The sequence below is a fragment of the Falco biarmicus genome, chromosome 11 (assembly GCF_023638135.1).
Source record: "Falco biarmicus isolate bFalBia1 chromosome 11, bFalBia1.pri, whole genome shotgun sequence".
NCBI classification, from domain to species: domain Eukaryota; kingdom Metazoa; phylum Chordata; class Aves; order Falconiformes; family Falconidae; genus Falco; species Falco biarmicus.
Window position 1 is genome coordinate 3,442,652 of NC_079298.1, and position 23,457 is coordinate 3,466,108.

The 23,457-nt window shown below is 44.5% G+C and overlaps 1 protein-coding gene across 2 annotated transcripts in view; it reads left to right on the forward strand.

The window, feature by feature from the left end:
• Nucleotides 1-23,457, forward strand: part of NEGR1 (neuronal growth regulator 1) — a 295,272-nt gene that overhangs the window by 170,807 nt on the left and 101,008 nt on the right. For both annotated transcript variants that reach the window (XM_056356242.1, XM_056356241.1), the window contains exon 3: nucleotides 14,379-14,504. In XM_056356242.1, the coding sequence (XP_056212217.1) occupies nucleotides 14,379-14,504 (126 nt within the window). The remainder of the gene's footprint in view (nucleotides 1-14,378; nucleotides 14,505-23,457) is intronic.

Below are 23,457 nucleotides of genomic sequence, written 5' to 3' on the forward strand. Positions count from 1 at the left end.
ATAGCTGGTAAGGTTTTCTTGATCTTTTTTCCTCATCAATTTTAGTAATACATTTATCCCTTTTGTTGCAGCTTCCATTACTTGAAATTTTATGCAGTGGTACCCTCTGAATTGATAAATTTATGCCAATGCGCATGTTGTGAATGGCTTCTTGGCTTGGTAACAGTCCTCCAAATATGATGGAAGAAGCCCTCCCTGCCCCTGCCCTCGCTCACACGCAGTCCCACCTTCGCTGGGGCCATCGCCCACAGAACCTGGGCGAGAGTCTGAGCCTTCAAGAAGCAGCGCGTAGCAAGCACGCTGCCGTGAGCCACCGTGTTTCTGGTTTAGTGATGCAGTAAAGAGCCTCACTTTGATGGGCAAACCTCCCGCTGGCTTCAGCAAACCGCTCTGAAGTTTAAATTCACTCTTCATTCGGTTCCCGTATTTAAGGCATGGTTCATTTTAAGTAGGTTTTGACCAACCCCAATCAATTTACTTATTTGAGACATTGCTGCTGAAGATAAATACACTATTTTAATTCACCTCCCACCCCACCCCCCAAGCCAAGGGGTGTAGGTGCACACCACCGTCATTAGCAGCTCGGCGGCTAATGAGGCAGCAGGTGGGACGGTGCCCATGCAGGTGCCACATCTGCCACTGCTGACATCTTTCCAAGTCTCTCATGCCTTCATAAACTTTTGCTGAGGTTAAAATAGAACACGACCATTGAGAAGTGCCACTGCCCCAAGCAGAGCAGGTAAAGGCCAATAGTTCTGTGCTGAAATGAGTGATTTGGGAAGAAGCTTGTAGATGTACACCCAGCTGTGTCAGCCTTGACCAGCCAACACCCGCTTCCAGGAAGCCTTGCTGCCCCTGTGACGCCAGGGTGCTGTTGGTACAACACCAGAGGGAATACTTGCTTCCACATTTTTAATTTGACTTTTCCTTCCAATTCTGTGTTAGCATGTTCCCGTGGCAATGTGGGTCTTCTTTTCTGTAATTCGAGACTGATATTCAAGTTGGTCTAAAATAAACTGATCACTGCAAACAGATAATACACGATAAAAGAATTATAGTTAAAACATAAAGGATATTACATTATACGAATTATGGTTATACTGGTAATGATATGAAAGGGGTGAGAGGAAAAGAGATTAATCAACAGCTTTAAAAAGTGCCAGTTTTATGAGGTTTTCCTCATGCTTTAGTGTTGACATGAATTGGAAATAAATGAAGGATCCAGATATAGCCATTTTTCTTCACAGCCCACCCATAATTTATTGTATCAGAACCAGTGTGCCAATGCTTCTTCTGCGAACAAGACAAAGTGTGTTTAATAAGCGAGAGGTGGGGACCTTTAGGCAATGCTCTTCAATCACACTGCTGTTAAGGAACTAATCATGTAAATGCAAAAAAGAAGAAAAAAAAATCCTAGTTTTCCCAGTTGGTGACTGATTGTCACATAAATGAAGATTTGTGCCACACTAGCACAGGTTGTTTTCTACTTACTTAGATTATTTACTCTGCTGACTTATAAACCGTATTAACTACAGTCTAAAAATCATGTAAGTTTTGGGGGTATTTTACAACCCACTAAATATTGAGCTCACCTTATTATTTTATTTTGGTCAAACATGAAGAAAATCTTCGTGCAACTTTTGATTACAACATGGAGCTTCAGCTGGACAAGAAATGATGCTCCATGAAGAGTCATCTGGATGGTTACCTGCATTTTTCTGCATTCATAAGCAGTTAGAGTCACCGTGGAAGGTGCAGGTATGGGAGGAGCTGGGGGCTGAACTGCTGCAGGCGATGCTGCCTGCGCTGCACGGGGGAGCTGCCCACCGTCTCGGGGCGTGCATTTCTCCAGGGTTAATGATCCATGAGCTGCCCTTGGCCTTACACTTACAACGTGTGCCTGAAATGCTCCAAAAATGTGAACTCTTCCTCTTCCACCGGCTCTTTCCAGCAGCCACAAGGAGGTGTGATGCCCTGGGTCAGTCACCCGGTTCATAGGGATCCATGTCTAGGGCCGGTAAAGTGTTGCTGGGCACAGGGGCAACCAACCGCTTCCCTGGATGAATATGGCTTGAAAAATTCTGAACTTTTATTTTTTGGTAACTTGCAGTTTCCACTAATAACTGGCTTTCAAAAAATTTCCTTCCCAAAGAAAAACGTCATTAGCCTTTGCCTCCAGCTGGGAATTTGGGATGGGACTTCATCCAGGAAGGGTTTCTTCTCTGAAATTCTCTGCTTTAAAATGCAGCAGTTTAAGTTTTGTTGAGTTGTTGATTTGTCAAACTCCTGTTTGACAATCCTAGTGTCAGTGGCTGCTGTCTCCTGGGACGTGCCCTTTGCAGGGGGGGAATGTATAGAAGCGGAGCAAGGGTGAGTTTTTTTAACTGTTGGCAAATGATTTTATAACTCTAAAAAGCACAATTATCTTTTTTATGATAGAAGCTATGGTGCAATATGTTCAACTATAAAAATGATGTTGTTGGGAAAAAAGAAATTGTGATGTTTACGGTTGATTTTATTTTAAGATAAGGTATTTTAGATGTGGCATTTAGAGGTGGTTAGGGGATCAAAATTGGTTACAGATCTGAGAATGAAAACTGTGTACGTGTTTGCCAGAGAGGTGTAAGATTTATGTAGATATGAATAATTTTAAAATTTTGAAAAAATTACAGGTGTTTTAAAACAGTGAAATAGTTCCTTGCTTTTTTAAGCATTCAAAGCACACTGATTTATTATAATTTATGAATTTTGCATCGTAATACTGTGACTTCCGTTCACTAACCTCTTGACCGAGAGTAATCTGTGCAAATCCCAGCTTCTAAGGAGATTCTTTGCCACCCTGCCATTTTTACTTTGAGGTCACAAATATTTGGTATCATCTACTTTCTGTGTAAAGCCCCTGGCTGGAGGATATCCTCCCGCAAACCACATCAAAAAAGGCTTGGATTTATGGCTGGGCTGGGGGTCAAGAGCAAGTGACGAAGTTTCACAAGCACCTTCAGACACCTTGCTGGCTAATTAGCCACTGTGCTGGATTAGCAGCTTTAGCTGTTGCGTGGGACATCAGCCAGTGTAATCTCCTGGAAATAAGTTACATCTGTTTCTGCTAATTAATACACCTCACAGCAGTCACAGCGGTTTGCGGTTGGCAATGTTATTATTTTTTTTGTTGCTTGGCAATGGTTATTGATGAGCTCTGCAGATGGTTGGATGGCTTGTCGAAGACCCTAGCTGTTAATGCAGTCCCTCACTTTTCATTCACATCCAGTTCAAACGTATTACATATTCCTAATAACCATATTTAAACCTGGGATTTATTTTTTTTTACAAAAACTTTCCTTTGATTAATTGTCCTTTTTTCTTTTTTTCTTTTTTTTCACATTTGGGTGTTGTGGTTGTGTCTTGTTATTCAGTCACAAGTTGCTTGTCCTTCTGACTAAAATGGGAAGAGAAGGGAATAGTAGGAAATGAGGGTTTTCTTGCAAGAAATCTTCATTCGAGTGCATATGCTAAAATTCATGAAAACTTTTGGAAAACAGAATCATTTGTAAAGTGGAAGGTTTTCCAGATGCTGGGGTATCTGATGACTGCAAGCTGAAAAGTCATATAGATTCTCAATTAGTGGCAAATGGAGTTCGTCACTGGTTTTAATAACCCTCATAAGCACATTTTAATTTTTCTATGTATTTGTCACAAAAACTAATCATTATGTCCAAGCCATAAAAAGAAGAACAATAATCTATTTCTTATGTCATGTTAGTGATTTCTACATATTATACAAGTTAATGAAATCAATATGCATATTAGGAAAGCAAAGCAATAAATTATTCTGTCTGCAGAGAGAAAGCAACGTTTCACCTTATTTTTTCAGTATCTACAGCAGACAGCTCAGGTCCCAAAGGTCCCTGACCTGCAGTCAGGGGGGGCAGAGCTGCAGCTGATGGGAACCCCCAGTGACACGTGGCATTCTCGCCTGCCGCGGGCAAGCTGTCCCCTTCCCAAAGGGTGGGGAGCCCTGGGGGCTGTGCGTTGGCCCCGCTGCGCTGGCCAATTCGCTGGCCACCTCGCCTCGGAGGAAAGCAGCCAGCCCTGTGCCTGCTCACGTCGCTACCATGCTGGGGTGAGCGGGAGGCACCAGGGACCTGCTGCTGGCGGTTGGTGGAATCCGCTGCTAGGGATCAGTAGCCCAAGTCAAGACCTGATGAGTTTTGCCTCTGATAACATCTCAAAACAGCCTGACAAACCGCTTACTTTACATTTTCACAGCTAAATTCAGAATTTCTTTGAAATTAGAAAGATTCAATTCAAATGTTGAATATTTTTTTTAGAATTTTGGAAGGCAGATGTACAGGGAATATTACAAAATCTGTGTGTACATGGAAAAAAAATTTATATTCCAAGACAGGCTCTAGGAAGATGTGGAGATGGTCTCACTGCCTCCGTGCCCCCCACCAAGGGATGGTGTGCACTGGTGGGAGGAAGAGCGCGGTGCCTCCATGCCTGCTGCTGCGGCCATGCTGCCCACGCTGCACAGGTCCCGTGCTGGGGGGTGGGACACAGGCTGCAGGAGCTTTGTGGGATTCATCAGGTTGGTGGGATCAGAGGGTCACCTGCTCCCAAGAGTCAGAGGGAAACATCCGATGAGGAGATTAAAACGCAGGGAGCCTGAGATGATAATAATCCCTTTCTCTTCTGAGCTCTTTTTGTACATTTTGGCTGCAAGTGCAGCTCAGCTAGTTTCCTGACTACTAATGGTTACAAATTACATTGAGGTAGCGGGGTTCATTATCGCCAAGGAGTCCCCAGTGCTTTACGGGCTCATCTGCACATCATGGACAATCATCCCCCAACCCCCCACCCCACCCCGACGATGCTCAGCGAGGTCCTGGTGGCTCAGAGCAGCATCACACCGTCCAGGTAGGAGGGTACCCAAACTGGGGGGGATGGGACACAGGGGCACAGCCCACCCTGAGTGCCAGACCCCAGCTGGGCAGTGTCAGCAATTCGCAGCGGGTTTTGCGGAGCTAGCTGGGGGGGGATGCCGCGAGCCTCCGCTTTATTTGCCTTCAAGGCCCTGGGATTTGGACTTGGACGGTGGGTTGTTATCACGTAGGAGCTATTTTGGAGCTGATGGGCTGGTTCCAATGGATTGTACTTCAGTGGCATGAGAGTGGAATAAAATTATGATTGTTATTATTAACGTTATCGTTATTATTGCACACTTGGTTTTATAGAAGCTCTCTATTAAGACTTGTCTGAACTTCATTCTCATGCCGTTTGTTTTAATTGCTTTTGGAAACAGAAACAAATTTCCTTCCCTCTGTTATAAACAGCCCAAGGGAAAATAAACATGTTGCTGTGTCCCTCATGCCACGCTCTATCAGTATGCACTTCTAATAAAGGTGATTAATTTATTTAACGCTGTAGTGGATATAAGCTTTGGCAAATATTTAAACAAAACACTGTGCAAACCAACCCGGTAAACAACTTTTTTGAGTATGTTCCTCTTTCTTTTTTCCTATCCTGTAAAGCTGACAAATTACTTATGAAAGCCAAGTACAATAACTATTCTCAACAAAGAACTGTAGAAAAGAAATGATGGAAAATGCTGAAATTTTCAGATTGTCGGTCATTTACAGAAACCGTTTAGAGAAAGCGTTCCTCCAGGCACATGAAGGAAGGGTGCGGGGGGCGTGGAGTGTTAAATCTGCGTAAGGATGGGCTTGCCCATTAGGACCATACTGTAGCACTGCAGATGCCACCTCGCCTGCATGACTACCTGTGAGGGTGAATTGTCTTTTGCTCCCATATTTTTCTCTCAATTGATCAAATTTAAGTAGAGCAATGTAACAGACTGCTTTCTGAACAGAAAATGAGGCTTCGCTGAAATGTAAATCTTTTTTCAAAATGTTTAGTCTTGCCTTGTATTTCATCAGCAAATAAAAAATTATCATTTTTCTTATTTATTGTGATAACACAACTCTTTGGCTTTGATTTTGATTTATTTTGACTCCCAGAAAATTATTAAAGACTAAAGCACATTTAACACTTGAAAGGGCACGGGCAACTCTTTATTTTGAAATTTGTAAATGGGGAATTGGTCCCAAATCACTCAAAATATTGAACTGGAAAATCAGACTGTCATGTGGGTTCTGGAAAATCCGTTCTGTGGCCTCACAGTTGCTTGGCCATCACTTAGCAATAACTCTTCAGCCACACCAGGTACCCACAGGGGTTTCTGTCCATGGCCCCCGCACTGCACTGGTGCTCTGTGCCCGCCGCCGGTGTCGGGCAGCACCAGGGATCCCATACCAGATCCCGTACCAGGCTGTATCTTGCATTAACACCGCGCTGCGTGTTGCACAGTTGCACTTACAGCCCTGTTGGTGCTGCCTCCTGCCAAGGGAGGGATTCCACCTTCAGGGCAATCCCCCAGGCTTCTCGCTCAGTCCCTGTCTCTGCAGCAGGGCACTTGGATAAAACTATAGAAAGCAGATTAGATTTGATTGTCTCCTGTATTTAATTTCTACAAATAGTCTATATACTTCGTCCTAAATGGGAAAGTATTCCTTTAAAAGCATTTTAAGAAACAATGACAGATGACTGTAAAGTGCTTTTCATTTTGGACTCCTGTACAAAATTTATTTGGGAGTTTAACTCAACTTTAATCCTTGCTTATTATCTTGCTCTTTATGCATTTCTTTAATCCGTATACTGCATAAATGTTTACTCACTGCTATATTTAATTTTTCTTCTGACCTTCACAGTTGCCATGTGGGATGGGTGAAAGATTGTAGTTGTTGAGATGGAGAGTAGCTTTGCAACGGATTTAATCTGCACTCAAAGCTCAGTGTAGCAGATATTAAAAGCTAAATCTGCTCGTAGTTCAGAATCTTTAGAGGTATCACAAGAAGTACATACACAAAATAAACATTTTTTCATTCTCATTAAATATTAACTTTCCATTGTGATTATGCATAGATATTCTAATCATAATTAATAAAATCCACGGATTTTAGTGATCTGAATGTAATGATCCCTATCAGTCAGTAAAGAGCAGAAAAGTTAGCAGCATGCTGATATACCAGGAATCATTATTGGCCTCAAACTGTGAGAGTCCAGAAATAATACAGAAGCCAATTTCTATCGTGGGAAAGAAGATCTTCCTATGAAGTCATAGATAAAAATAAAATCTACAGGTTTTCATGAGTTCTAGATCATATTGCATCATTTCTGTAGTTTTACAGAATGATATTATACAGCAAGACTACACTTCGGTATTGACTAGTGCATTATTTTACTTTATGTATGGCTTGCATTGATCTATTTTCTAATTCTATTTTGGAAGTGCATAAATGATGCGACCTGCTCAGTGCCATTGTAATAAGACTTACAGACATCTTCTGCTAGATTTTATTTGACTTCCCTGCTATAAAACCTAGATTAAAGAAGAGCCCAGTCAATTAGAAAATGAACAAAGCATGTACTTAAGAGAAAATCACTTAATCTGCACTCTGTAAGTCTGGAGAAAATTCTCCGTCTTCTACCATGTCACAGTTCAAATCAAAGGACTGTGGAATTCCTGATGATAAGCCTCAAAAAGAAACAAAAGTGTGCAGACTTCTTCTGGATCAGACCTTCCGGTCTTCAGCAAAATCTGGAAAGTGTTTGTCCACTGGGATTTTGTGTCCCTCAAGGCGAGGACGGTGGGGTCTGTGTTCTGTGCAACACTGAGTGCGAAAACACAGTGGGTATAAAACTGGGACAGGCACACAGTGCTGCAGGTGCAGAGCTGCCGGGGGGGGTTCCTCCTTCTCCGTAGTCAAAGCTCAGTGGTAGTTCTGTAATACTTCATCTAACGGGGCACGAGGAAAAAGACTTAACCGAGATGCAGACATGAAAGATAAAGGGAGAGAGGAAAGTGCTGCCCCGGGCGCGTGGCGATGACATCGGGGTGTTTGCAGCGCGGCGGGGAAGCACGGTGCCCCGTGCCTGCCTGCTGTGGGAAACCATCATGGGGCAGGGTGCTGGGCAGGGGTCCTTGCACCGGGGCATCTGTCTCCCTAGCACAAATGCAATAGATCGTACATGTTTATAACCATAGTCTCATGTATAGTATAAAAGCTATTATAAAATACTGCACATTTAAAAACCAGATTGAGCCCTTGCATATTTGGGATAGAACGTGCAGGGGTGTGAAGTGCTACCAGCAGAGACTGTGCACTGGGGTCCTGTAGGCTCCAGCCAGCTGCAGGAGGAGAACTGATGGAGTCCACCTGCCTTTTGGCTGAAAATGTCTCACTCTGGGATTCATCAGAAGGAGTATGGAATGCTATTTGGAGGAGCCCATTTCTTCTGTGTGTGGGGGAATGCCAAAAGTTGTGGTACCCTGTCTGTGCCACCATATCAGAAAATCTGTAAAAAAGAAGAAATGTGGCAGGGCTGTGCCGTGAGGGTGTTGCATTGCCCCTCGCCCCTGCATGGAGGGGAGCAGGTACCCCTGGGGGCTGGTAGCTGCTCCTGGGGAGTGTGTTTGTGTGTGCTTTTGAGGGGAGGGGTTTGCCTTCTGAGATTTGTACCGGTTTTAGAAAGATGCATTTGATTGCACGTTAGCGGTTCTGCAGAAGCAAAGGCTGGGGCACGACAGGCACGGCACTTCTGGGACGCACAGCTTCTCCACCAGCATCCCTTGCAGAACGCTCCGCTGCAGCTCAGGCCCTGGGCAGCGTGTGTTGTGCTCAGACAGTGCGGTGCAGCAGAGCTGCGTGCCTCGGGCAGGAGGGGCTCTGAAATGCGCTGCCCCCACCGTGGTTTGCAAACTCCGGTGCACGTTGCTGTTTGCCCATTCGCAGTTAGAAATGCATAATCATTTGCACAGATGGATTGGTCAACAAATTAATTCCAGTCCAAAAGAAATGGTCAGTTAAGCTGCTGAAAACAACATCTCTCCCCCTGCTGTGTTTATTGCTTAATTATGAAATTATAATTAGGGAAAAAATGAAATTATCATAGCAGACAGAGAGGTGGGGATGCAGCCCAGCAGTTGGATGAAGAACTGAAGGGTACTGGGGATTCTGGAAAAGAGGCTGTATAATACTTCTCTTTCACCAAAAAAAATCACTCTTTATTGAAAAGCAAGTGTGCAAAGTGTCAGCAAAGGCAATGTGAGTGCAAAGCTACACTTGCAACACCTGGGAGGGGTGAAGCAGGTGGTTCCTTCGATTCTGGTGATAAAATCTTTCTTGCCACACTCCTAGATGTAACACTTCTGTACTTAAAATCCAATTCCTCTCACATGTTTTATTGGGACTGGCTATATTCTGTAGATAAGACAGGACTGATTACATTATAATCTGAAAAGAAAGTTGGTCACTGTTTGATTTAATAAATGTTACTATAAAAAAATGTATTTACTAACTTGTCACCACCTTTATCTGGGAAAAAAAAATCAGAAAATCAGAGCTGTATGTCCAGCCACATATGTTATAATCTTGATACTATGTAGATTTGGACATTTCAGTTGGGGGGGGGGGTGGGGGGGGGGGTGGGCAGTAAGACAGCCCATATTTTAAGAAACAAGATGAGTGCATTTATGCTGAGGCTCCAGAATTTCTACATGGTAATTCTGAATTGTGATGAAAACAAGACATCCTTTCCCACATTCAAAAAAGCAACAGCAACTACAAAAGCAGCTCTACCCTACAGTCATTCCCACTACACTATTAAGCTTTATTATGCTGCATCATTTATGTACATGTGAATGTAACTAAGAATATAATCCCAGTCCTTGAAAATGAGAAATGAGACCCTGCAATGAACTATAGACTCAATGTCAATTGCTTGCAGAATAATGGCACACATAATTCTGGACTCCAGGAAGAAGTAGGAGCCAGAGACTCAGTTCCTATCAGCATCAATCAGTCAGGCTTCAGAGGGAGCAGATCTGAGCAGACAAAACAGCTCCTCCAAATAGGCAGGTGAAAAAGCAGGATGGTGGGGAAGCTGATGGGGGAAAATCTTACCGGAGCTGCCATGAGGTAGGGCAGAGGGTGACGCTGGACAGCAGGCAGGTCACTTCTGCGGCAGAGCCCTGAGGACACTACCCTTCTCCCACTGGGGACACAAGGTTTTTTTCCACAGGATATGCAATTTTAAAGGGGAAACTAAGAGGAGGTTCCCATAGTACTGCTCAGGAGGCTGTCACAGGTGGACATGCAATGGGACCGAGAGAAGCCTCCAGGTATTGACATTGCTGTAGTAGCATACATAACTGGGTTTTTTTAACCACGCAGGAGATGCATGCAGTTAGCCATCCTCAGCCCTTCGGTGCCTCCTGCCCCCTCCCTCCCCCCAAGGCTGGCCACGGCAGGAGCTGGAGGGGCAATAGGAATGATGGTCTGTGTGATAATCACTGCACAGGGAAAGAAGAAACAAAGCTGAGCTAAAGTAGTGGGTTTACCTCTGTACACAGTGTCGGTAAGGCTCCTGCTAAGCTATTATGCCTTGTTCCACTGTCCACATTTCAGGACGATTCAGATATTCCTCAAAAGGGAGAACCAAATATTATCTAGGAAGCCTTACCAAAATTAAGTTTGTAGTGCCCAAATCATCTGCAGAGAAAGAGGTGATCTGTCACGTTGTATGGGTCCTTCGTCATAGGAAAGACACTTGATAGTAAGGGGGATTTTCAGTCTGGCAGACAAAAACATTATGAAGATCTGATTTCCAAAAGCTGAATTTAGTGGAATGCAATTTTGAACAAAGATGCTATTTCCCGGCGGTGAGGGGGTATGTATTCACTGAAAGTGTTTACCAGATGTGGCAGTGTGAGCATCACCTGGAGTCACCAGGATAAGACTAGACAGCTTTCTAAAACTCATACTTTAGTCAGGCTCCTGTGACTATCTAAGCTCAGACCAAATTATCCCAGTGACCCCCCCAGCCATATATTCCATAAATACGTTACTACAGTTGAATTCTGCTCATATCAATTTCTGTGCTCCATAACCATGGCTTACATGTAGAATTGCCAGGGGACGGTTTTCAGAGTGTTTGCCATTAGAACATATGGTTTTACCAAAATTAAAATATTTGACAAAATACTATCCGTCTGGGGTTTGAACACAGTAGGCAAAGCCAGAGGCAGGGAAGGTGAGCCCGACAGCCAGGGCCAGTGGCTGTCCCCAGACAGGGAGAGGGACCGACCTGGATCTGCAGGAGGAAATCCAGGGTGGGGGGCTGAGATTAGAGACAATGTGCTGCTTTTTGTGAGAAGCGGACACTTGGAAAGGAGGTGAACGATAAAGAGCAAATAAAACCCATGGAGAAAAGGCAATGGAGGACGAAGACAACGCTTGCTTTAGGCAGCACAGAGAAGGGTAGACCATGTTGATCTTTACCTTGGAAAAGCAAGCTCATCCATGTGAACTGAATGAAACCCCGTTCCTTCAGTCCTAGGTTCCTGCCCATGGCAGGGCTGTCAGTGTATTTTCTTTGGAAATTTGTGCTCTGTGAGATTGGATTACAACTGCACATATGGCCCAGCTTCTATGCTGGATCCTTATGCCACTCTGCTGACAGCATCTGCAGTAGCTGAGCTGAAGGACCAGCAACAGAGCATGCCAAGAGCTCCCCATTCCCCTGAAATTAATGTTCTTGTATTTCTAATCTGTTTTTACCAGTGGCACTAATTAAATAGGTATACTGAAAAGTGAGTGCATATTTCAGCCACCCAGTTTCTGGTGATGGATGCAGGGAGGAGACTGGACTAAACCTAATCCCGACCCTGGCACAGCCTGAGCACCAGGAGACCTCCTTTAGTTTGCTTTAGTCCGTACTGGCCACCCAGGTTCCATCACAGCAGCACAGCGGGCTCCAGCCACGTCCTCCGCTACAGTTATTGACAAGTTTAAGGCAAATAAGAATCACTTGGATAAAGAGCATTAGGTGTCAGGTGTGAAAAATCCCTCTGTGGTACTGCTTCAGTAATGCCAGAACATGAGAAAATCTCTCTTTTTTTCTAGCTTCAAAGGTGCAGAACCTCGAATAATAAGTTTAATGCTTTTGGAAATCTTACACTGTAACATTTACTTAATCTGGAAGATATTTCCACAGTTCCAAATAGATATTGCGTCAGTCAGTTGTATGTATTTACTTGTGAGAAGAACTGTTTTGAGTTATTTGATTCTTTTACTTGACTTTCTGGAAGTACTTTCATTCTTGAAGGATAAAGAAAGAAGTAGCTCAGATTTAGGAAGATAATTTAAAAATATTGTAGACTGAATAAAGCCACTGCATATGCCCCATTACTCATGATATCCTGCTCTCAGATGGATTTCTGCGTTTCAGATAGAATGATCCCTCACCAGCTGTCTTTAGAAAGTATATTTATTTTTCATACCCTACACATAAATATGAATTCCTTTCAGATTTTTGTCTACTGCTGAGCTGAAACATTGATGATATTTAGCTTGGGCTGGGACAGGGAGTGGTGAGACCTCTATTACCAATGCCAACGTGCCTGTTCCAGGGCATGGGAGACCCCAAGGAAGGGGCATGGCATGGCATGGCGCAGCTGGGGGGGGGCAGGGGGGGGGATGCTGCCCACAGTCTCCTTTAGGATGGGAGGGACTCCTGCAGAAGGCAGTTGAGTAACGGGTTCATTGCAGGGCTTTGCAAAATGCATGCTCCCTTTCCGTGGAAATGGCTCTTCGTGCGTGTTGGCTCCGAGGGGTCTGTGAGAGCTGTGTGCCTGTCAGGTCGTGGCGCGGGAGGGAAGGGGGGTGTCACCTTTGTGGGTTGGACTGTGGCAAATGCAGGGGTGTACCTCTGCCAAGTGACTGTGTAAACCTGCTTGAGCTTCAGGGGTGGGTAATACCAACCTTCGCTGCTGTAGGAACTGGGGAAGGTTCAGCCTTCTCCGGACCTTCGTTTTCCCTAAAGACAATGTTTGCTAATTAAAAATATCCTACACAGGCTTTTAGTTTTCCTTGCTCACAAGTGCACAGCCACAGGCAAGCACTGAGGGTTTCCAGCTTTTTTAATTCTGTCTGACCCCAGCTCTTTTCTAGTATTGAAATACTTCCAGTTGCTGGAGCAAGGAAAGGGCTGGAGAGCATCTGCAGGTGGGGATCCCAGAGCACCCAAGACCAGTCTGTGCATACAAAAAAGCTCTGTACTTTTAAAGTACGTCGAAGGGACGCTAACAATGTGTTCCAGGTTGCAAATGGGTATGTGCAGGCTCAGATGGTGGGATTTTGGCCATGGCAAATTGGAGTAAACCAGTGAGAAGGGGCTGTGGCACCCAGGAGGGTAAAGCTCCAGCTGGACAGAGACTTCGGTTAGGAAAATGGAAGATCATAAATATCATTTTCCCCTCATTTTATTGGCACCCACTTACCTTGCAGAGCACTTTGATTTTAAAGCAGTCGTTACAGAAGTTTCTGAAACACCCATGCACAACAGCTGTATCCTTTACAGATATTTGCAGAAAATTTGTTGTTTTTCATATAGAGAAGAGTGCTTTTGAGCAATGTCAATAGGGTATGCCTTGTTACCGCAATTATTTGAGTTCTATATCAAATGTAATAACACACCATGTAAAGAAATACATATTTCTTTAGAAAGACAGATTCATTCTGAAATCCAGAATTCCTGCCTTCATTGCTGGGTCCCTGAGTTCCTTTCCTCCATGTGTAACATTACAAGAAATAAAGTATTCCCTTAAGAGTAGGCCATTTAATGCCTTCCATCATTTTCCACCCATGTGGAACTCTGTTCTTGTATGCCCAGATAAATAAATAGCACAGAAAATGGAGTTTAAGGGAGAATTCTGCTGGTGAAAGGGAAGAAAAAAATCTAGCTTTTTTTTTTTCTTAGCTGTGTTGCTACTGCAAGGCTAAAAACAATACAAAGCAACAGAAATAGATGTATTTTAGTCTTCTCCAATTACAGATATGACCCTCCAAGTACACATGGAATAGATGTAATAGGCATTTTTATTTTTAAAAGTGCAAGAAAAACTTAATTTCATCTTCTTTTCAAAATGTCACAAGCAAGCTCAGCCTTCTTTTAAACAAGAGCATCCATCGGTGGTGGTTTACTGGGGACTCAGTAACATAACCTGCTATGCACAAAACGGGGGAAATCGCTGCTTTCTTATTTGTAACATTTTGCATCCATGGCTGAGCTTCTGCAGATGTGATGGAAATAGCTGTGGTCACACCTAAACAAGGGTTTGGGCACAGTTATATTTCAACAAGTGGATGTATTTTTATCACTGACAGCAGCTATCCCAACTCTCCTCAGCTCGCCGTGTCTGGTGGGATTGCACTGGTTCAGCAGCTTTCTGTTACAACTTTCTCCTTCTTTCATTGCAGTTTCTCCGAAGATATTTCGTATTTCAAGTGACATCGTTGTGAACGAAGGAAGCAATGTTACCCTGGTGTGCCTGGCCACAGGGAAGCCAGAGCCTTCCATTTCTTGGAGACACATCTCCCCATCTGGTAAGCACAGCTGTCTGTCACTGGTGCTTTCTGCAACATTCCACCGGTAACAGGTTTTGCATTTTCAGTTTTCAGAAGTGTGGCAGCATCACTCTGGTATGCCTTAAAAAGTGTGTGCCTAACTGGACTTTCAGAAAACAAAAGGTTCTTGAGATTTCAGCTGCGATCAGGGAAAACTATAACACTACCATAACACAGGAGTGTAGAAATAAAGACACCTTAAATCTATTTTTAAGCCTGTTTTAACAGGCTGCAGACATTTATCAAACAATTCCAATTAAAATCAAAACAAGGAAACAATCAAGAGCACACAGGGCTCTCTAGAAGTAGGCATGAAAGTTAAAAACATTAACACATCATGCAACAGATTAAATTTAATGTAACTGCCATTGAACCAGTATCCCATGCTACAGCATGGCTTATTAGAACGGTTTTATCAAACAGTTTAATTCATATGTATGAAAAATTGCAAACAAAATGGCATCTAAAAGTATAGTTTCTGCGTAGTATTTCCATTTAGACTTTTAATTTCTCATAACGTATTTGAAGTAAACATTTAGCTAACGCCACAGGCATCTCTACCCTGCCTGACTCGGTGCAGAGCCAGCACCACTGGCTCCCTGGAGCAAAGCAGGACCTGGCTCGCTCAGAGGTGGGGAGATCCCTGCTCCCTGTCTCAGAGCTGCTGGCCCTGGAAATCCCGGTGGGTTTTGTCTTTGTGGAAGGAGATACTCCCCGCTGCCCGCTGGCTGCTGCATGCCAGACTGGGATTGCACTGGTTCTTTCATAGGGACTCTACAATGATCATTGATTTTGCAGTGAAGGTCTTTCTGTTTGCTCACACAACTTTTATGAAATCCATGTAATTGCAGTGAAGAATGGTTTCATGGACTGTCACAGCTTGCTACAGTGCCTCATAATCCTGAGTAACAGCTTGCTTTACAAAGCAAGATCTGCAAAAAAAACCCCAACTTCTGACCTTTAAGACAATGACAATGAATTCTGCTTGAAGTGTCCATCAAGGGACTAGGAAAAAAAATTCACTTGTAGCAGAAAATGGATTTTAACTAAATGTCAAATAAAATTTTATTGGAAACCGTGGTGATACTTTAGAGTAATAGCTTAAAGCATTAGATTGTCTCCAGAAAGGAGCTGTTGCAATTTTCCTGGAGAGGAAAAAAGCAGAAAAGGAGAATTAGTGCACTCAGGCTGGAGAAGGGGTCTGAGGAGGAATCAGGTACTCCACATCTTGAATTCAGACAAAATTAGTGTGCAATCACAAGGGCTTTCGGTAAACCCACTGATTTTGTATCTTGACCAAAGGACCGAGAACAAGGACTGAGAGGAAAAATGCGATCACTCGGCTGCAGACCCATTACATTTACCACAATGAGAACTGAAATGAAATTTGAGGACAAAACTAATCAAAGACAGCACGGTACAGCGTTCATGGGGCAGTGATGATGTGCCCTTGCCAAGTGCCTAGCACAGCACACTGTGGGCGGACGGGTAGGTTTGCTCACCACCAAAGAGATAAGGGCAGGCAGTTACAGCCTGTGCTTTGTTCTCTTGCCCTTGCCCGACGCCTGCTTCATTCTGCCTTCTCAGCCCTTCGTGGAAGCATGTATGAACCGTGCCCACAGGAGACAGCAACATCCATGTACCATATGCTCTCTGTTTCATCCTCTCTGCTAAAGCATCTCGACCAATTAGCTGGCAGGTCACCCTGCAGATCCCATGCACCTTCTCCTTTTAGGATTCTGTTTGGGGAAGGGTGGCTTGTTGGATTGGTTTTGTCACATCCCTCACTTTCTCACCAGGAAGCAGTAGGTTAGATGAAACACAAATTAACAAATTTGTGTTATTACTTAAGAAATAATAAAGGGCTTAACAAATCTGGTATTTTAAAAAAAAGAAAATCACAAAATGGCTGAGGTGGGCAAGGACCTTCGGAGATCAGCTGGTCCACGGCCTGGTCAGAACATGTCCAATTGGCTTTGAATATCTCCGTGGATGGAAATGCCACAGCCTCTCCGGGCAGCCTGTGCCAGTGGTTGATCACACTCACTTTATTCATGGGTTTTTCCATGCTTTTTTCCAAAGCTTTTTTTCATGTTTAAGTGGAATCTCCTGTGTCTCTGGATCCATCTCATTTACACCCCCTTCACGTACAGGACCCCCAGAGCCCACTCCTCCCAGGCTCACACCCCACCTTCCTTGGCTGCTCCCCAGTTCAGATACTCCAGCCCCTTCATCATCCTCATGGCCCTCCACTGCGCTCATTCCAACATGTCCATGTCTCTCTTGCCTGGGGGTGCCCTCAATATGTGCATGCATTATTTATTGTAAACGCAGTGGGATACGCACCTGCCATGGGCTTGCTGCCTGGGGTGGCACTGGGAACATCTCCTGGTGGCGTGACTGGTTGACTACACCCCCAGATGTGTTTACACTGGTGCTTGTGAACTGCTCGGTCTCATTTATGGGCAAAGAGGAAGTATAACTGATACAATAACAAAAAAATGCTTGTTTATATATATATATATATATATAGTTATTAAAAAAAAAAGTTTTAACTGAAGAATCATTATTAGCCTAGATTTGATATCCTTTACCCATGGCAGGGGGGTTGGACTAGTTCTAGATCATCTTCAGAGGTCCCTTCCAACCCAAACCATTCTGTGATTCTATGACTTACCAAAAAAGAAGGAACACTGATGCAGTTAAAGTTTTTATAGACACACTTAGTTTCTATCCTTTTCCTGGTGAAGGTTGGGGGTTTCATCCTGGGAGGGGAACTGTTACGGCAAGTCGTCAGCACCCGGGATGCTTTGGGGGGAGGAATACTATGTCCAGGTGGGGTTTTTTCCTCCCTTTAGGATCTGTTTGGGGTCATTTTAAAATGTTTGCTATTGTGCTTTTACACCTCTGTTCTTTCTTTGTTGCTCGGCAGCTCCAGATTACATCCTCATTTATGGCACATCGTGCCTTCTACATACGTCCCATATAATCCCTTTGTTCTCTGATACCCCTAACCCTTGCTTTGTCCAGCTCCAAATGTGCATTTTTTAGCTGACCATGGGTGAGCTGTTCGCAGCCATGGGGTCTCCTGTGGCAGCCCCTGACCATCTTTATCCAGCCCGTGCCTGCCCCCCTTTGCATTGCATCCCCTGTCCCCATGTCTCAAGCCTGCAATCCCACACCAGCCCGTGTTTCTCTGCATTGCTTCTTTGTGCAACAGTCAGAAGTACCTGGTTACACACCGAGTAACTGCTCCCTGCTGCTGGCTGTGTAAAATCGTGGCTGTACCGCAGAAGGGCAGAGGTAAACCAGGTTAGCTGGGGACGCCTGCTCAGCTGGAGGAAACGCTGCCCCAGCTGAACCAAGGAAGACGAAGCCATGGGCAGGGCAGGATAAATCCAGGCAGCAATGCTCTGACAAGGCTCAGTGCTGAGGCCTGGCAAACTCATTGCAAATACTGTGTTACAGGGATGCATCATTACAACACCTGTTCCCTCTGAGAGGTGAGCCCCGATGCAGCTGTTGCAGAGCACTGGGATGTGCCTTGGGTGTCCCCCGGTTGATTAATGGACAGAACTCTGTCCGAAGTGGGAGAACATAGGATCCAAATAACTTTTTGCTCAGAGGTCTTGTAAAATGTGATGGAAGCAAACATACAATTCACAGAATGTGTTCTGTCTGCTAGTCTACCAAATAAAGAAGAATTTTTCCATTTCAATAACACCGTACCTACCGCTTTTGTGCTCAGGTGTATGTTCTGGTGTACAGACAGTTATAAATGGCACTCAAATCCAATTACATATCCGCCTGGCAAACAAGAAGCCTGGATTTATTAGCAAACAAAATGCAAGAGAGTTGAAAACACCAGATTTCTGCAACAGTTTATATTCTGTCTGCAGCAAATTACCTTTATCTAAACATAAGCTTCATCTGCACTTTGTAATTTCTACCAGTTTTCTCCCGTAATTCCCAGTGGCACTAATGAGGCTTACATGCAAACATTGCATCTAAACTACAACACTAAATTATATTAACGAATCATATTTAGAATATTCTGAAATTGTTTGTCAAAGCTGCTACTAAAAGATAAGAAACTGAAATCTCTGAATACAAATGATTCAATATAGACTAATTCAAAAATATTATCATGATTTGCATCGGTGCAGCCTTTACTTGGGTAAGGTCGGATTCAATTTTTTTGAACAGGGAGAAAATGAACCTTTCATAGGAATAAAAATAAAATTTGTTTAGAGGTGATTTTTAACTTAGTACATAAATTATTGGCCTGGAATCTTTATTGTGCATGTTTAACTTGCAGTCATTATGTAAATGATTTCATTATATAAATATTCATTATACAAACCCATTATGTAAATCCACAATATCTACACATTCAGTGTAACACCATAAGAAACACCGGGCTGGCGTCTGTAATCTGAAAATCTGGTATTGTTGAAATGTCATCTGAAGAAATTGCAGGTATTACTTATTTTGTTCTGACATTTAAGAGCAAAGTGCACCATCAATAGTTTAAGAATGAAGGCAGAATTTTAAAGAATTAAGGTCTACCTGAAACATGACTCCAGCTTTTAACACTTGTGCACGCAGGGTGGGTAGGTGCTACGGTGCCGTTCCGGAAAAGCAAGTGCTGCCGGTGCCGCCAGGAGCCATGCCAACAAAAGCCATTCAGAAAGCTTTTGATAAAGTACTCCTGCTTTGCAAAATTGGGGTGCTGTATGTCAAAAATCTTTTCCGCTTAAGTATTGACAAACCTTTGCAAAGGTGACTTTTCCTGGCTCAGAGGGCCCGGCAGCCAGGATGCTCGGGCAGCGTCCAGCAGAGCAGCCACGCTGAGCCGGTCTGGGGCCAGCAGAAGCACACACCGCCTGGGCGCTCTGCTGCTTAGGGACCTGCTTTCAGGGAAAGCCTAACATTTTCCAGGCTTTTCTAAATACAAAATAGGCTAAATTACATAGTTTCAACAAGTCTTATGGAAGAAGCAAAACTTTTTCTACCTAACTCCCTTAAAACAAAATGCCACTTCTTGAAATGCCACTCCCAGCATAGTCTAACGTTCAAGATGTAGGGGAATTGCATTTGTTTGTATTTGAATTAAGCAAATGGAGAGAAGTGGGGGGGTTTCTCTCCACATCCCAGAGGGTTGTTCTGGCTGTTGCCAATACAGCACATGGATAGAGGCATCAGAGAAGCTGCTCTCTCTCACAGGAGGCAGCAAGAGCTAGCAGGGCAGGCAGAGCAGGGGTGCAGTGGGTCAGATGCAGTCGGTTATGTTTTGCCAAACTAGCTAAATATCTGGGCAGATGCTGGGGGAAGCAAGGTGCTTCAAATGAAGCACAGCTGTATTTAGACAACAGTGACCACGATGGGTCTATATCAAATGTATATATAGAGAGAAGGGCATAAAAAGATTGCAGGAGTAGCCTCACCTTTGGCTTTGTCCAGTGTGCTTGGCTTTGCAATCGTAATGTTTACCACGAGTGTTGTTAAATCAAGTTTCATGTTTCAAACAAGTATTTTCATGCTAGTTGGTTCCTGTTGGCATCATGGTGGTGTTACCCAATGGATTCACGCACAAGGCTGGGCTCTGCACTTACGCTCTGCAGGACCAAGCATGGTGCAAGAAGTGAGGGCGACCAAGAGGTGCACCTCAAAAGTGCACTCCTGGTCCGAACTCAAATGCCGATAGGGAGGCAACCAAAGTGCGTGAATTCCACTCCCTCAAAGGAAGGAAACCTGGTGGATGTTCTCCTGGAGTGAACCTCACATAGTCCTGCCAGGAGTGGGAGTTAGCCCACCAGGACCGATCCACGACAAAGCAAAGCCACCCCAGGCACCCCACATGGCGCACATTAGGTCCTCAGCAGTGTTTCAGTCTCCACATCCACCCCTGTTATGCTGCATTACCTGCCAGTGTAGAGATTGAGCATCACTGGCTCAGCAAGGAGACTGATGTGTGATGTACATTTTGCTAGCAGGTTTCACAGTCACTGGCTGCAGGGGAAAAAAAAAAATAAAATTAGTTTGAGACAGGAATCTCCTGTTTTCTTTGTAGCTGCATGTGGTGTTTCCTGACTATATCATCCCGGCTTCTGTGGCTTGCTCATATTGAACAGTCCCCCTCTGCCTTTGTAACACCTCAGCCTGGCTCCTCAGCATCATCTCTGGTGACTTCTAGTTTCGTATTTTCCAGTTCTTCCCTGCTCTGTTTCCCTTTTCTCACAGTTTTATCCCTATCGCTTCCAGTCTAATTTCTGGTTATTTTCCTAAAACGTGAGGGTAAACCGGTTGTATGAATGTGCAAGCGTTTGTGAGAGCAGATTTTCAGAAACTGTGAATTTAGCTGAATGAAGACAGATTTCCCCATGTCAAGTGAAAGGCAAATCCCTAGCGCCAGGACACTCCTCATTCATTCAGTCCTGTTTCCAGAGAAGGGTGACACTGAAGTGTTTCCAAAATAACCCAACAACCCCCCAGAAAACCTTGTAAGAACTGTTTAGCACATGCAAAATAACAGATTTTTCACTAACACTGGGGAAAGCTACACATATCCAGAAATTAGCCTGCATTTAGATTTGAACATATTCATGTGATGACTCCTCTTCTTCTCCAACACATTTCATTTGCCGCCGGGGCATGTGTGCATGAGTGTGATATGACTGAACTGAACCTAATGCCCGTCCTATTGTTTCTGGACAGCCCTAAAGCCGTGAAGATGTATTGCATTAATGTATCATCATAGCAATGTCGTTCTGACGATATATTAGTGTAATACATCTTCAGAGCACTCAAATGATAGGGCTGTCTGGGAGGAATGAGCCTAAGAGCTGATTCAATTCAATTACAGGACAAAAGGCACTGCTAGTCCCAGACCAGGCAGTGCGGTTCCTGTGAGACCCCTCCCGAAGCAGCCTGCTGCGGGAAGCTGATGCTGGGGAGGGGGGAGCAGAGAGGCTTTTGTAAAACTTCTAGCTAAATCCTAAGAAATAAACATAGCCTGACATGAGCAAGCGAATGTCAAATATTTTGTTCCACTTGCACTTCTGCTAAAGAACCACCATTTCTCAGATGTTATCCACACGTGACAGAAATAAGAAGTATTTTGTTGAAGTGCAAGTTCTCTGAACCTGGATTTTCAGGCTGAAAATACTGAACTGACATGAATTATTATCAGATTTCCAGGGCTTTGTGTGTGTACAAAGTATGAGCTCATCTTTTAAAATGCTCCGTCTCTTGCTTGAAAACAGTTTTAAAGCTGAAAGTTCTAGAAACAGAAGTTTCTGCCTTGTGTCTTTTGTCTTACTAAATTCTACAAATCGAGCAGATGTCATTGATGGCAAGGGTTATTTTACACCACTGTTGCCCTCTGATATATTTGCAATTGTGCTTTATATAATTTTTGATCTGTGACAAGCTGCTCTCAGCCACCCTCCGCTCAGCCGCTGCCTTTGCGCAGTGAAGCTGCTCCCAACACTAATCAAGTTGTGTGAAGGATCTTCTTATTGAACCACATTTTCCTGACTTTGTAATTCAAAGCCCAATTAGCAGGTACTTCAAGCAGCCTGGCAGTACTGCCACCCGGCAAGACCTCTTTTGCTCAGGCTGCTTTGCCCAGTGATTATTGTTTCCTGGTTCATGGCTTTGGGTTTGCAATGCCTGGAGCCACTGTTCCATTGTCTCCCTCTCCCAGTGATGGCATCTCACCTTCCCAGGTGCTGGATAAGAGCCCTAAGGGTGAGGAAGGGTTTTTCCCTATGGAGCTATCGCTCCGTCAAGGTGATGTACTGCAGGAGATGAACCTTTGAGTCTGGAGCCGGTGATGTTCTCATGGGCTACAGGGTGGCGATGCGGCATCCTGAGTGGCAGTGACATGCAGCCACCTTTCCTAAATGGCCATAGATTTATTGCTGCATTAGACCAAAAGCGAAGCTTGTTCCCTTTAGGTGTCTAAGAAGCGGAATGTAAAATAATTCAGTGATTTAACCTGATCAGCAATGACAGTGATATGCCTCCCTCATGCCATCATTACTCATCTTGCAGGCGGTAGCTTCATTATGGCGCTAGCGCTGCACTCCTCGGTCAGGTGAAGCATTACCGGACTGAGCCGAAACATCTGTTCCTTGCAACCAAGCTGGAAGAGTTTGGAGACAAGCCAGGAAACCTTCAGAGACAGACCAAGGCAGGGACACTCAGCAGTGACGGGCTGAGATTGACCGTGATCAGGGAGGTTTCACTTGTTCGGTGGGAGAGAGGAGATATGCAGGAGAATCCTGTGCACAGCTGGCAGCTCCTCTGCCACACCGCTTACCGCTGGCACCGGCTGGCATCACCCATCGCAGCATCGGGAGGCAGGAGGGGCAGGGACGTGCTCTCGGCCGCCCCGAGCTGCCAGAGGAGCCTGCGGGTGCTGCTTTGCTGTGTGCTGCACGTGTTGGCACAGCCGCTTTCAGAAGTCACGCCTTCCATGCCAGCATGTTGGGCTGACAAAGATAATATTAATTTAGGGCTTAGAAGCCTTGGGCATTACAAAGCTTTTATGTCCTGCTCCTGGTCTGGGTTTGGAGAGAACACCTCTTCTTTTTCTGCCTTGACTAAACTCTTCTTTCTGTGCCGCCTGAGGAAGCGCCGCAGCTCTCAGCTCTGGGTTTACAGCTCCCTGTTCTGGTACTTTACAGAAGCCCACTGCTTTGTGCTGTTGATTGAACAGGGATGCCCACTTCTCCCAGTCACCAGCTCTGGCCAGGACCTCCATGAGTCAGGAAAACTTCCATCCTGGTGGCCTGACACACGTCCCTGTTAGCACCAATGCTTTGGGCTGCTGCTCACACCAGCTGGGTCTGGGCACCTCAGGACTTAGTCCGGGCACAGAAATTGGTGTTATTCATTCAGCCTAGGGTGAGCTACTGCCACGCAC